The sequence below is a fragment of the Peromyscus leucopus genome, chromosome 2 (genome assembly GCF_004664715.2).
Source record: "Peromyscus leucopus breed LL Stock chromosome 2, UCI_PerLeu_2.1, whole genome shotgun sequence".
NCBI lineage: Eukaryota > Metazoa > Chordata > Mammalia > Rodentia > Cricetidae > Peromyscus > Peromyscus leucopus.
The window spans coordinates 5,877,671-5,893,142 of NC_051064.1; the positions used below are offsets into that span (position 1 = coordinate 5,877,671).

The following is a 15,472-nucleotide window of genomic DNA, read 5'->3' on the forward strand; positions in this document are numbered from 1 at the left end:
AAGGCTAACCTGGGCTACTCGAGACACACCACCTCAAAAAAGAAAAGAAACGAACCGTGGTGGCGCCTCTGGGCACCGACTCCATCTTTCCCGTGTCTGTTTCTCTGCACGGACCTTTGGCTTGGCCCACCTAGCGCGCTTTGGTACTTACGGGAATACCGGTGAATGTGACTGGAGGGGACTGCCAGGAGATGCTGAAACTGCTGCCGTTGGGGGTGAACTTAGCAGATCCCGGAATGGTCACCGGGGGTGTGGCCTAGGACACAGGAGGTAGAGAAAACTGCATGAAAGAGTGATTGTCCATGGTGTCTTAGCTCTCCTTACCAAAGCTGGGCTGCAGGGACACACAGGGCGGCCCTGGTAATGTACTCTAGCAGGCCGGTTCAACAGGGTCCAAGAGAGCAACCAGAAATAAGCCTTCCCTATACATCTAAGCAATCTACTTGAGGTATAGGGAACGGCTTTTGGCTGTCAGTTTCTGAAATTTAATCACATATATCTATTTTTGGATATATGCAAGTAATTCTTGAAAATCAAATTAGGAAATAAATACCTGAACAATAAATTTGGAAAAGGGTACATGTAAGCTATAAATATTTTAGGAGTGTACTTCAGTGATATGTCCTAAAATTCTCATTGTTTTAGACATCTCACATCTCAGGGTTGATTCTAAGAAAATGGATACGATGACATTCACTGCACAACCGTGTATCATGAACATGCTAAGAGACAGTGAGATGATTTAGCAAATAAAGGTACCTACTGACAAGCCCGAAGACCTGAGTTCAATCCTTAGGACCACAGAGTGCAAGGTCCTCTGACCTCTACACATGCAATGTGTCAAATGTGTGTGCATCCACATGTACATACACACAAAATAAACACAAAATTAATAAAAATTTAAAAGCCTTAAAATTGAACAAATAGATATAACTGAGATAACAAGAGTCAAGCCTATATGTTAAGTGACTGCATTTCTCTTCTCCAGGCTTACTTGTGTTTTGTTTGTGAATTACAAATATTTCAGCTAGTTACAGTGGTTTTGTATCTGACACCATTGGGAAATACTTTGGCAATTCACAGAAATATCCATAAACTCTTCATTCATGCTCCAGATGACTCAATAAGAACACTCTTGAGAATTAAAATGAAAGTTAAAGAAGTCTACAGACAGAGAATGTTCATCCCCCCCCCTTTCTTGTTTTTAATTTATTTTTAAAGATGGGTCTTACGTGACCTACACTAGCCTCAAACTTGTTACATTGCTGAGGCTGTCTTCACCTCTCACGTGTTGGGATTAAGGGTGCAACATCATGCCCAGCTCTATGTGATTATGACAGTGGAAAGCCACAGTAGTCATATAAACTATCAGAATGATTAAAATCATTACTTCAATTTAATTTAATGAGACATTATACAGTTATTTGGATTTTTTTTTTTTTACAAATAGGTAAGGAAATGTAATTTCAAAAATGCAAGGAAGGTTTTTATGAAGTTGCATGAGTTAGCTGCAATTGTTGGGCTAGCCATGGCCTGCGCTTGAAGGATTTATTTCTAAGGCCTTAGGCTTCTGGTCCACTTCCAGCTATGGCCCAGGAGGTTTGGGTGGATAGTGTTCCAAGAATTTCCATTTGAAACAATTTCTGGGGTGCTGACACTGTTGAGTTGGGGAACATTGTACTCTGAGAGGCTTAGCTACCTACTTAGAAGCAGGGGATGCTGAAACCCCAGCTACATGGTACAGGCTTTCTGTCATCGCTCCAAAGCTTGCCAAGCAAAGCTCAACTTTTTATTTTAATTTTTATTAAAAATTTTAACTTAGCTACGCATGGTGGCATACATCTTTAGTTCCAGCACTTGGGAGGCAGAGGCAGGCAGATCTCTGTGAGTTTGAGGCCAGCCTAGTCTAGTGAGTTCCAGGACAGCCAGGGATACTGAGGGACACTGCCTCAAAACACAAACAATACTTTTAAATAAATGTACTGTGTGTGGACACACGTGTGGCATGGTGCCTATGTAGGTGGCCAGAAGGCAATTTTCAGAAGTTGCTTTTCTCCTTATACCATGTAGGTCATAGGGGTTGAACGCTGTTCCTCAGGCTTGGTGGCAAGCCTTACTTGTACGCTGGCATCTTGATGGCCCCTTGACTTTACCTTTTTGAGACAGGGTGTCACTAAATAGCTCTGGCTGACCTCGAACTTACTCTTGTAAATCAGGCTGCATCAGACTCACAGAGCTCTCCTGCTTCTTCTGTCTCCCAGATGTTGGGACTGAAAATGCGTGCCACCACTCTTGGCTTAATTTTCACGTATCACATACCTGTAAGCTATAGCAGTCATCAACTTGAGGGCTTTACACTGCTAAGGTTTGGTTTTGTTTTTTGTTTTAATCCTTTGAACAACTTCTAAGGGACTGGGTCTTCAGCTGGCTCTGGGGAGCCTAAGAATAATCTATGGGTCCATTTGAATAAGATCATGACTTCCCCCTCAGCAGCACTGAAGACTGAACAAATGATACAAGCACTCTGTACCACTGAGCTACATCCCGACCCCTTTGCCTTTTTTTTTTTTATGGTAGCATATCACCAAGTTGCCTGGGATGGTCATGGATGTGCTCTGTCACCTCAGTTTCAAACTTGTAATCCTCCTGCCTTAGCCTCCTGAGTTACCAAGAGTCCAACCTTGGGCTACCAGCCCCTTAAACTCTACAGCCCAGCTATGGCCTCAAATTCATGATCCTCCTGCCTCAGCCTCTTGAGTGCTGGGGTTATAGGCATGAGCCACAACTTATGGCTTGAGATCACGACTAAGGGGAAAAATAGAAAAACCAACTGAGTTACTGGCTGCCGTGTGTGGTGCTGTTTTTTTTTTTTTTTCACTGAGTTATCTTGCATTCCCAGGCCTGAGGGCTACTGATTTTGACCAAGGACCCTAGTGAGTTACCTGGTAAGCGTGGTCAGTGTGCACGAGGTAGAGGCTGGTTGGGGCTGAGCGGCTCAGTGGCGTCATCAGCTTGGTGTCTGTTTTGGCACAAGGACTTTCTGTTCGGCTGGAGTCCGGGACAGGAAACGTAGGGGGTGAAGCCAGGGACTGTGAGGGCGACACCGGGGCCATGCTGCTCAGGCCCTCGGCCACCGAGTCCGTGTTGAGCTTGATCTCGGTGTAGTAGAAGTCCTCTTCTCCATCGCTGTAGTCAGATTCTCCAACTCGCCTAGGGCAGGAGAGAGCAAAGCTCAGCGGTCTGGCCTTCGCCTCCATCTTGGGCAGACCATTCCCTCAACCTGGAATCTTCTCCTCTCTGTCGGCCGCCAGCCTATGTTTATTGTATTTATCCTGCAACACTCAGCTACGCCCTTTGAGGGAGGTCTTCATCAGCTTCTGCCACGATTTAAACATGCCCACTACCAATGCTGTTTTAGTAACGTGGTTTCCAAACTCTTGTGTTAATGGTATTTAGAAAGGGGGTCTTGGGAGAGGTGGAGAGGATGTGGGGGCAGGATGGAACTAGTGGCTCTGAAAGAGAGAGGAAAACAAGCTAACAGATTCGGTTTGTCCGACCATGTCAGGTTCAGATGTAGCGAGGGAGCCCTCACCAGATGTTAAACAGATGTCTACACTATGGTCATAGATTCAGCATCCAGAACCATGAGCCAAATAAACTTCCATTTCTTTCACTTACTTGGTATCAGCTATGATGGCACAGCAATAGAAAATAGAGTAAGGTTTCTTAGAGCAATCTTTCTACTACCCATCCATCCATCTACCTACCTATGCATCTACCCACCCATCCATCCACCTACCTACCTACCTATCCATCCATCCATCCACCCATCCATCCACCTACCTATCCATCCATCAACTACCTACCTATCCATCTATCCACGTACCCATTCATCTACCTACATACTTCCATTCACCCATCCATCCACCTACCTATCCATTCACCCGCCCATCCATCCACCTACATACTTCCACCCACCCATCCATTCACCTACCTACCTATCCATTCACCCGCCCATCCATCCACCTACCTATCCATCCATCCACCCATCTATCCACCTACCTATATATCCATCCACCCATTCATCCACCTACCTACACACCCATCCATTTACTATAATCATTTATTGAGAATATATTACATATAAAACATTCTACTTCCTAACAGGAACAAAACATAGACTCTGCCTTGATGGAAATTTTTGTTTTGTTTTTTGGGGTTTTTTGTTTTGTTTTTTTTCGAGACAGAGTTTCTCTGTGTAGCCCTGGATGTCCTGGAACTCGCTCTGTAGACCAGAGATCTGTGGGCCTCTGCATTCTGAGTGAGTGCTGCCATTAAGGAAGCACGCCACCACCGCCAGGCTTGATGGAACTTTTAAAGTCTAGAGGCAGAGAAGAGATCCCCAACACACAGCCATTTAGTATATGAGGCTTTATGAGTCCCAGTAAAACAGATTAAGCAATACTGGAGAGTCCTTAATTGAGGTCAGTGGTCGGGAGGGGTCTTACATTTACACAGGCTGCTCAGAGGAAGTGACAGGCAAGCAGAGGCCCGCAGGCTGGGCTTTGGAGGACAGCACGGAGCCTACAGGCGGCTGGGTTTGGTGCTTTCAAGGAGAATGTCCCCAGAAGCTCACGGATTTAAAGACTTGCTCCCCAGTTGGCGGTGCTCTTTGGAGAGGTTATAGGACTTTTAGGAAGTCCAGCCTCGTGGAGGAAGCACATCACTAGAAGTGGCCTTGGAGGGTTTACAGCCTCGCCCCCTTCCTGCTTGCTCTCTCTGCTTCCTGCTCCCGCCACCTGCTACCACGCCTTCCTCTCCACTATGGACTCCAGCCCTCTGGAACTGTAAGCCACAGAAACCTCTTCCTTCTCTAAACTGCTTTGGTCACAGTGCCTCATCACAGTAACAGAAAAGTAACTAATACAGCAGGGCCGCAGCTCTGGAATGAAGGCCGAGGCAGGATCGGATAGGGCCTCCCTCGTTGGCCTCAGTGATGGCTTTGCGATCTGGAGATTTTCTTCTGGAGGTTACAAAAGCCCCTGGGAATTTTAGGAAATGGACATTATTTTTAAAGGACCACTATGGTTCTTGTCTGAAAGTTGAGAAAGTTGGCAAAGTGCAGGCGAAAAGGCCTTGGAAGTGGATGCTGCCATCTGTAATAACTGAAAAGCATCAGTAGTGGTGGGGATGAGAGATGAGAAACCACAGTTTAGCTGCATCTTAAAGGGGGAGGTTAGGGCTCATCTGTAGTCTTCTATGTTCCCTTCAAAGTACAGTTGTCCCTTGAGTTAACACCTTACTGTGTTTTTGTAACTTTTTTCCTTTTTTAATTTTAAGTTTTGGGGTGTGTGTGTGTGTGTGTGTTTGGGATTCTAACTCAGGCCTCACTGACAAAGCAGCATTAAAAGCCCACTAAGAGAAAAGTACTTCCTCTGGTCAAGAGAATAAAATCTTCAGCCTGGGTGGAGAACTAACCTAGTCAAGGTTAGGCTGGTCAATCAGGAACCACCCCCTAGGAAGGTACAGTCACTCCTAGCAAGGAAGGCTCACCACGAGGCATGTCAAGAAGCTAAATGGAATAATTATTCCTTTGAAGGTTTGTTTTCTTTTCCTGTTTTTCTTGTTTTGGATACAGGGTCTCTTTATATAGCCCCAGCTGTCCTAGAATTCACTATGTAGACCAGGCTGGCCTCAAACTCATAGAGATCCGCCTGCCTCTGCCTCCTGAGTTCTGGGATTACAAACTTGCCCCACCACACGCAGCTCTTTAATGAAATACTATACTTTTCCTTCCCAGAATTCCTATATATGATCTCAGTCCTTACAAGCCACTGTGAGGGTCTGCCGGGTCTGCCTGCCTTCCTGAGTCCTGACTTGCCCTCAGTTTTCCTGTCTCTTTCAGGAGAAACTAAGCATGCTTTCCTGGTTCACTGGCCTCCCTTACTCTTCCTCACTATGTGGCTCCCCACACCCCTGTGGCTGTCCTCCATGATGACTTAAACAGGAGGTTTCTGTTTGTTTTTTAATCCTCTTCTCCATTCTCTTCCTCCAGGCAGCTGCTGAGATTTACAACTTGCCTGTCCTAGGCTCGTTTTTAATTCAAATGAAATTCTCCTCAAGCTTCCAGCTGAGTCTGTTTTTAAATTATTCTAATAATGAAACTTAAGAGTCCAAGAGGGGACCTTGATTTCCTGGGTATCAGTGCTTATTCAGAAAACTCCTCACTGAGCCATCTCTCCAGCCCTGTTTTTTGGGGGCTCTGAAAACCTCTTTGTATTCTCACTGTGACTACAGTTCTCCAGGGCTGTCTTTTGTGGATCTCTGTACCACCCCACATGTAATCAGCGTATCTGGCACTGAGGAGGCACCTACCAAATTCAGCATGAATGAGTGATACAGGGGCTGTTGGGGCAATGGGAGCTGAGACCATACTTTCTGGAATTGGATTTTTCAGGCTCAGATTGTGATAGACACTTTGAGTGTGATCTGGCAACCCAGCATGGTCCCATGCCTTGCTTGGTGTCTTTATTTATAACATGGGATCACAAGAATACATCTTTATTGTATGATGGAGTAAGCGTATAAATATGCATGAATACTTCTTTATTTATGATGGAGTAACCATACAGAACTTGATAATGTACCTGACGCAGGAAAGGAAGCACTACTGAGAATTTAGTAAATAAACGCAGGAACTAAGCTCCAAAACCTCCTTCTCCACTCCCACTAGGAGACTATTATCCCAGGGACTTTAATAAGCTTCTTTAAGTAGAAGAAAATTGTGCTTTCTCACAGAAAGTTTTGAGCTAAGTAACTGTCACGACTCAACATTTACCCATCTTGCTAATTTCCCAAGAACTATGTATTCCACTCCCTGGAATGGCTGAGAGCAAGGGACATCCCTCAGTTCGTGGGCACATGTGGCAACAGCCAGAGGTTGCTGACTGAAAACTTGCTTCCTCTTGAATAATTCCTATATACTAAAATGAAGTGTTCTCGCCCCGACTTTCTGCTTGGCCAGATCAGTGGCTTCTCACAGCCTCGTTCCATTTCCTCTAAGCTCCAGAGCGCTGGCATCTGGGGAGGTGTCTCTGTAACGTATCGGGTCAGGTGGGGCTTGGCTTTCTGACAGGCATACCATTGAGGACCCCAGAGAGTGGGACAAGGAATGAGTGCCTGTTCTATTCCTGTCCCCCACTGCTTCCTTTCCAGTCACAGGCAGGCTGAGCTGCTGCTGGTTGCCAAGTGCTACTAATAGACACCCAGACCCGAGGGAAATCATGAATTCTCCAGGGGGATGGATGAGGGTCAGCCCCTGAAGACTGGGGGCTGAGGAGAGGTTGAGCGATGTGGAGGAGGTAACCGTGCACTTTTTAAGACTGCGTAGTGTGCCTGAAGTTTCATCAGATGCAGGGCATGTTGTTTTTGGGTGGGGTTGACATGCCTCCCCAGCCACGGCTCACTAACTTGCCAGTATCCAACAGTGGCATGATTGGGCTCATGGAATAAAGTGAAGGTTCCTCCCTGGCCCTGAGAAAGCACAGGCTTGCTGGAGGTCCTGTAGACTTTCAGGAAGTCCTTTCCTGTGCAATGGCCAGCACGACGGTGAAGAGCATGCTGGTTAAAAGGGATCCCAAGGAAGCCAACAAGTGGCTGACCCTTGAATGCTGCCCACGCACTGTGAATGCAACATCCTGGATCTTTAAATACTCGTCCATGGAGCACACAGGCCTGCTTAGCAGGGCTAGCTGACAAGTTCTTTCGAGGCCTTGAAATTGCTCTGAGCTGTTTGCTTATGCCAGTCTAACCCGTGAGATCTGACAGGGTAGACATCTCACTGAGGGGGGGTGGGGGCGCTACAGTACTGTGACATTTCCTGAAGATGCAGGCAGAGCCTTCAGCCAGGGTAGCACAGCCTGGCCTCACTCGGCCACGTCCCTGATGCTTGGTGACCTTATGGGCAACCTGCTTTATAAAGCTTTGGTGCATCCCAAACACCTGCCTGAAGACTTAGGGGGCCACTTCTGTACTCCTCTTCATGGGTGCAGACTGGGGGGCGGGGGAGGGGGGCAGACTGCAGTCACCTTAGAACCCTTTGTTACTGTCTCCTACACCACTTTTCACAGAGCACACACTCGTTTTGTTAAAAGGACCCTTCCGTGCTGAGTACACAGACCTACTCTGGTGTTGACACTTGCCTTCTACACACTGTGACGACCACGGTTACGCAGCATACCTTCTAAACCCCGGACACCTGGACAAGACAGACTCAGGACGAAAGCATGGACAGGTAACCCACCACTGCCCCTGGCTGGGAGTCTGGCTGCATGTTCCTAACCTCGACTGTGTCTGTCTGTAGGAAGGTTCTTACAGCCTATGAAGAAAACAGAGGTCACTGGAGCGACAGACTGAGCCTGACCACGAACTCTGGCTTTATCACTGAAGGTGTGGTGACTTTTTTCTTTCTGTCTTTTTTGGGGGGCTGGGGGGTGGTTCATTCTGAGACTCTCTTGGAGTGACAGTAGCTTTTGAGGTTCTAAGTCATGAACATCATCCACTGCAAAAATAAAGCACAGTTCATTTGGCAGACACCAGGGGCTCAAGGACTCCTTGAAGTACATTCCCAGCTCCCAGGGGAGGAGCCCTTGTGGTGTGCCTTATACTCTGTGTCTTTTGCACAGTTTATCGTTGACCCTCAGAGGTAATACTTGACTAATCATTTTCAGGTGGTCCTAGGGATCAGACTGAGAACTTGTCTATACCGTGACTCAGAAAGTAGCTTAGGGATGCTCGGCCGCTGGGTGACTTGGTGGCTGCCTATGGGCAGAGTCTGCCCCTATAGCAGGGAGCGGGAAGAGTCTGAGGCACAGTGTGGTGTGCAGTATCTGAGAGCTGAGGTGCTGAGGCCATGCTGGGAGGCTACCCCAGCTCCGAGGGGCGGGGTGGGTTACCTTACCCCAGGTGGATGGCCCGGATGTGCTTCTGGATGCCGGCTGCCGTGTTCAGCATCTTGCCACAGTTTTTCCAAAGGCATTTGAACATCACCTTCATGGAGTTCTAGAGAGGAGAGGAGACAGCATCACCACCCATGCAAACCCACCCACAGTTCCTTTCTTGTCACCCCTGCCCATTTCCCCTTCATTAGACACGCAACAGTGCGTCATCTTCTGGACAACTGAATTCTCCACTCGGGGACCTTCCCGGCTGGAGAAGAGCCTTGCAAGCTCGGACTCCTTCCATCTCTTCATGAGAACCAAGCTTTGCTCCTTATTTTGATCCCATTCACAGAGGTCCCCATGGCCACTGGGGTCACCCTGGCAGTGGCTAATATTAACTAAGCGCTCAGTAGGGGAAGGTGCTGCCCTAAGTACTTATTTAATCCCCGAGATGGATGTTGCTAGTAGTCTCCATGTTACAGAGGGCTTCAGGGAACCAAGGAACAAAACTGGAATCTGCTCCAGACGCCAGCCTTCACCCCAGGGTACAATCACAGGACACTCTTCAACGACGGTTTAGCATTTTCAAGAGCCTCCCAGAACACTGACTGAGGCCACCATTACAAAATAGGAATAGTAATGGAATCCCTAGCAGATGACCGTGATGCCTTAGTGACGTCACGGGCCGGAACCAGCAGACCTGGTTCAGAGGCAATCACCCATCACAGCAGGGTAAGTATCATGGAATTACGTCATCGTGTGCCCTCAAATGCACTTGAACTTTTCTGCAGTGCTTGGGATGGGATGCAGGTGCCTGTACATGTCACAGTACTCCACCACTGCACTCCCGTGGGGGTCTGAATGAAAATGGCCCCACAGGCACACAGGGACTGGCACTATTGGGAGGCGTGGCCTTGTTGGAGGAGGTGTGTCACTGTGGGTGGGCTTTGATGTTGCAGAGGTTCAAGCCAGCACAGAGTCTCAGTCTCTCTTCCTGCTGCCTGCTGATCTGCAGAACTCTGAGCTCCTTTTCCAGCACCGTTAACCTCCTGCATGTCACTGTGCTTCCCACCACGATGATAATGGACTAACCCTCGGAACTGTAAGCCAACTCCAGTGAAACCTTTTCCTTTATGAGAATGCTGTGGTCATGGTGTCTCCTGACAGCAATAGAAACCCTAAGACAGCTACATTCCCCAGTTCCCCTGGAATGAAGTTTTATTCAGTTTTTATATGTATATGTACGCATGTATGTGTATGAGGGTGTGGTGGTTTGAATGATAATGGTTCCCACAGGGTCATAGATTTGAATGCTTCGTCACCAGGGAGTGGCACTGTTTGAGAAGGATTAGGAGGTGTGGCCTGTTAGAGGAAGTGTGTCACTGACAGTGGGATTTGAGGTTTCAGAAGCTCACACCAGGTCCAGTCTTTCTCTGCCTCTCTCTGCCTATGGACCAAGATGTAGAACTCTCAGCTACCAGCACCATGCCTGCCTGCATGCCACCTTGCTCCTGCCATGACGATAATGGACTAACCTCTGAAACCGTAAGCAAGCCTCAATTAAATGCTTCTTTCATAGTTGTGTGGTCATGGTGTCTCTTCACAGCAATAGAACTCGGACTAAGACAGGGTGTGCCTATGCCATGCTGTACACGTGGAGGTCAGGAGTCAGTTTTCTCCTTTTACAGTGTGGGTCCTGGGAGTCAAACTCAGGTCCTCAGGCTCAGGTGGGCACGTGTCCTCTCCTGCGGAGCTATGCCCACTGCCTGGAGAGAAAGTCTCAGTACAATTAGAACATGCTGATTAATTTGTAGCTCTTTGCTGCAGTCATGCAGCATGCAGGAAAGCTCAATTGGGGATAATTTAGCAATAGCAAACAGTTTCTTTTTTTGTGCATGTGTTATTGTGTGTGGGGGCGCGAGTATGTGCACATGGAGGCGCGTGTGTGTAGAGGCCAGAAGATAACCATGGCTGCTGCTTCTCAGGCATCACTCACCTCATCTTTTGATGCAAGGTCTCTTATTAACTTAGAACTTTCCAAGCAGACTAGGTTGGTCGGCCAGCAAGCCCCAGGAGCTGCCTGTATCCACCTCCTCAGCACTGGGGTTACAAGTGTGAGCCGCTGAGCCTAGCTATTATAACTTTAGTTCCATCTGGGGGTTCGAGCTCAAGTCCTCTCAGGTGCTTCACCAACTGAGCCGCCTTCTCAGCCCAGGAAACAGTTTTTGAACACACAATGACCCAAATTAATTCAGTATCAAATGCATAATAATTCCGGGGTGTTTCTGGGAGCCCTTACCCATACGGTTGCATTACCGACCTTCACGGTAGGATTTGTTCTCAACACCCACCTCTCACTGTACAATGCTGTCATTCCATCTAATGCCAACAAACACACCTGAACATCTTAGCCCAGGTTTGAGACTACCACGTTATCAATTGCAGTGTTTACTGTACATAAAGCTTTCTGCTGTTATATTTTTGGTTGTGAGCCTAGCCTTTAACGGCTGAGGCACAGGCAGGCGGATCTCCGTGAGTTCGAGGCCAGCCTGGGCTACCAAATGAGTTCCAGGAAAGGTGCAAAGCTACAGAGAGAAACCCTGTCTCGAAAAACAAAAAAACAAAAACAAAAACAACAACAAAAAAAGTTTTCTGCTGTTATAGAAACATAAATGGTTTAATCATGTAAAACAAAATTTTCATATTCTAGTCCCTCAGCATGTAAGTATCAAATTACTTTATCTTTGGATTGTACTGTATTAAAGCATTTGATTTTAAAAATTGATGTTTGCCCTCTAAATTCATATTTCTACACACACAGAATAGTGCAGCTCTCAGACCTCATCAGAAAAGTTTATTTTTGTAGTCGATGGCAGTCAGTATAGAAACTGATAACCGGTCTAGGGACAGAGAGTAAGCATCTGTGGCCTGCTCAGCCCAAAGTGGGGCATCTATATCACACCCCTCCCAATGCCGCTCGGGAACCATCTCTAAGCAGGAAAGGAAAGACTGTAAGAGCCAGAGAACGGGGAGCACCACAGTGAAACAATGTCTTCTGGCCATGACAAGCCCACTGCACTCACGAGGTTACAGCGGCTGTGGTTGCTGTGTAAGACCTGTTCAAGCTGAGCCTGTCAACACTCCAACACAAATGGGCCCCCACCTCTTGCAGAGAAGCTACTGACAGATGATGGCTGCTGGAGGAGGAAAGAGTCTGTTTTGTTCAAGTGTGGATGGCCCCATAGCCACGCAAAATTGGGCAGCACTCGTTAGACTCAACAGGTCATAAAAAAGAAGAAAAAGGCGGGAAAAGACAAAGTCCTCTTAACGACTGGATCTACTGACTGTAGACCAAGCCTTCAAGATGAGCATCTTGGGGAAGGGTGTGTGTAGAGGGGGAGAGGGCTTCATATTCCAACTATAACATACATGCAAAAAGGTATTCAGCATATCAGTCCTTCGGTTAATCTTGAGATTGGTGATGGGCATTAGTTAGGTTAATCCCTGTGGTGGTAAGAATGAAGATGTCCCCCACAGGCTCAGATGTTGGAGTACAGGTCCCCAGTTGACAGAGCTGTCTGACAGGTTTAGGAGGTGTGGCCTTGCTGGAGGAAGTATATCGGTGTGTGTGTGTGTGTGTGTGTGTGTGTGTGTGTGTGTGTGTGTGTGTGTGTCCTGAGTCTCGGAAGCCTGGTGCCATTCCAAGCGTGTTGTTTCATGCTTGTGGTTCGAGATGTGAGCTCTCAGTCCGGTGCCTTAGACATGGGGTTTTATCACAGCAACAGAAAAGTAGCTGATCTTATCCCATGTGTACTGAGTACACTAAAAATGAAGCTGTAATTTACTTTTTCATTCCTGAATTTCTTTTTGAGAAGAATTTGGTTTTGTTTTTTGCACATGGGCTTGCTTGCCTGTGTGTGCGCTGTGGGTGTGCAAGTGCCTGAAGAAGCCAGACGAATGCACTGGATCTCCTGCAGCTGCAGGCACAGCAGCTGTGGGCTGCCTGATGCAGGTGCTTGGAACCCCGGGCTCCTCTGCAGGAACAGTGAGTGCTCTAATTACAGAGTCACCGCTCCAGCCCTGGACGTTCTTTTTTCAAATTACGTCTTATTTATTTTGTGGGACTGAGCAGGTGTTTGGGTTTGGCAGCCAGTGCCTTTACCCACTGAACCATCTCACCAGCTCCCATTCTCAAGGGACTTCCTGATCTGCCGTGTTTGACCCCACAGGTCATTCTGTTCTGTCCTCTACCCTGCTCAGTGCCTCAGGAGGCTGGCCTCCATGCATAGAATCAACGGGCTCCTGCCCATGGGGTTCTGGTTGGATGCGGCCAATGGGAGGTAACAGGAGGATGCAGCAGGCAGGAGAAAATCCTGATTCCCCTGGTTCTCATTTTGGCAGGCCACAGCTATGTGTGGTTACATTTCTCTTCTGGAGTTGCCATTTCTGCCAGGTGGTCACTCCTCCAGCTGAGGTTCTAGAGTTCTGGTTATTCCTAGGCTCTGGTAGTCCCTCTGCTGAGGTTCTAGAGTTCTGCTAATTCCTAGGTTCTGGTAGTCTCTCAGCTGAGGTTCTAGAGTTGTGCTAATTCCTAGGTTCTGGTAGTCCCTCTGGTCACTTGCTTCTTCATGCTGCTGTGGTTGTGGCGGTGGATATGCGTGATTATTAGATCCTGGCTTGTCCCATCATCCCTGTTCAACTCCCCAACCCCATCTCTACTTTTATAAGACTAAGCTCCAAGGTCCATAGTGTGCCATGGACCCTCTGCCAGAACTTGAGCAATTAAAAGGAAATAAAGGCCATAAAAGAACATGAGTAATGATTTTTGGGGGGAGAGAGAAAGTGATAATGTGATGGTTTTAGTTATTTGTAAGTTTTTTAAAAAAACAAAAGTTTATAAATTAAAAACAAATGCTGGGCCTTTAATCCCAGCATTCAGAAGGCAGAGGTATATAGATCCCTGTGCGTTTGAAGCCAGGATGGTCTACACATCGAGTTCCAGGCCAGTCAGGACTACACAGTGAGATCCTGCCTTAAAAGAAAAACAAACCAACAAAACAAAGCAAACAAAGACTTGACTTGACTAATACTGCTTACCTAAATTTAGAGAAAACCAAACATAAAGGAAGGATCATCTCAGCTTCAATGGACCTGGGCAGCCAGCTTCGCTCTGCACCGGCCAAGGGTGTGCTCCCCTCAAGGCCAAGGCCACTTAATGGTAGTTTAATTCTTTTCAAGGTCCCCTCACTGTAGCCAGCTGAAATCAACCCTCTGTCCACAAACAGACTACTTGCTGTTATGCTGGAGCAAAGGCAAGCCACAGGAGGAGGAGAACACGAAAAAATAGCTAAATAAACAACGCCCAAATGGCTGCACGGTCCAAGCTGTCTGGGGGAAGCCAAACCAAGCAGAGCGGCCGGCCAAGCCACTGCGGCCAAGTGTGAACGGCTCGTCTATGCTCAACCTTGGCCTCTCCTCAGGCCTCCAACAGATGTGCTGCCCGCAAATGCATGGGGGCAACAGCTGAAAATTCGCCCCCAGTGGAAAGCACTCCTGCTGAACATCAAAGCCAATGTCAGCTGACTTGAAGGCTCACAAAAGGCCGCCTTCACAAAGAGCAGCTGAAGGACAGAGAAGGGCCAGGGAGGCCCCTGTTAGCTGGAATTGCCACCTCCTTGCCTCATCTAATATTACAACGTCCCACCCCTCCACACCCCGGAGGCTGGGCACACCAGACCACTGCAAACTCTGAACTTTAAAACTGTCCTACGTGAGACGTGGAGACGTTTCCTGGCAAGCTCTTTAGATTAGCGGCCTGGTGCTGAGGATTGTAGAGAAATTCTAGAGATGCTTTCCCTGGGCAGCCGGATTGAAGACTAAATGCCCTGGGCCACTGGCTACAACCTTGGACCTCAGCTCTCAGTCTTTTTTTTTTTTTTCTTCTATTTACTTATTTATTTTTCTGTTTGAGTTAGTATTTTGCTGTGTAGTCCAGGCTGGGCTTGAACTTGAGATCCTCCTGCCTTATGTTCTGAGGGCTGGGACTACCACCCCTAACCCACAATCCTATTTTTGTCCCCCAAGACGGGGTTTCACTATGTAACTCTGCCTGTTCTGGAACTCACTATGTATAGACCAGGCTGGCCTCAAACTCGCAGGGATCTGTTTGCCTCTGCCTCTGCAACCCCCCACCCCCACGCTGGGATTAAAGGTGCCATTACACCTGGCCACACTCATATTTTAAAGTGGTTTCATACCTGGGCTATATGGAGTGCCTTCTATTGTCCTGATAAAATCTAGACAGATACCCAGGGCTCATGGAATGGTTGTCAGAGGTGGCTTTTGGTCCCAGGGGTGGGGACATGGCTTGATTCTGCAGTATGATATGACATGCTCAGGAATACACTGGATTAAAGCAACAATCCAGAAGTTACGTGAACATCACCATAGTGCTGTAGCCTTGGCCGTATCATATTGGCTTTTCTGATGCACTGGAGACTCCGAGGGATGCATTATTATTATATATGGTGATT

At 47.5% G+C, this 15,472-nt stretch overlaps 1 protein-coding gene across 1 annotated transcript in view; it reads right to left on the reverse strand.

The window, feature by feature from the left end:
* Znf704 (zinc finger protein 704) overlaps positions 1–15,472 on the reverse strand; it is a 201,004-nt gene that overhangs the window by 20,294 nt on the left and 165,238 nt on the right. Inside the window, 3 exon segments of the mRNA XM_028887559.2 lie at positions 152–256; positions 2,943–3,210; positions 8,960–9,060. Of these exon segments, the coding sequence (XP_028743392.1) occupies positions 152–256; positions 2,943–3,210; positions 8,960–9,060 (474 nt within the window).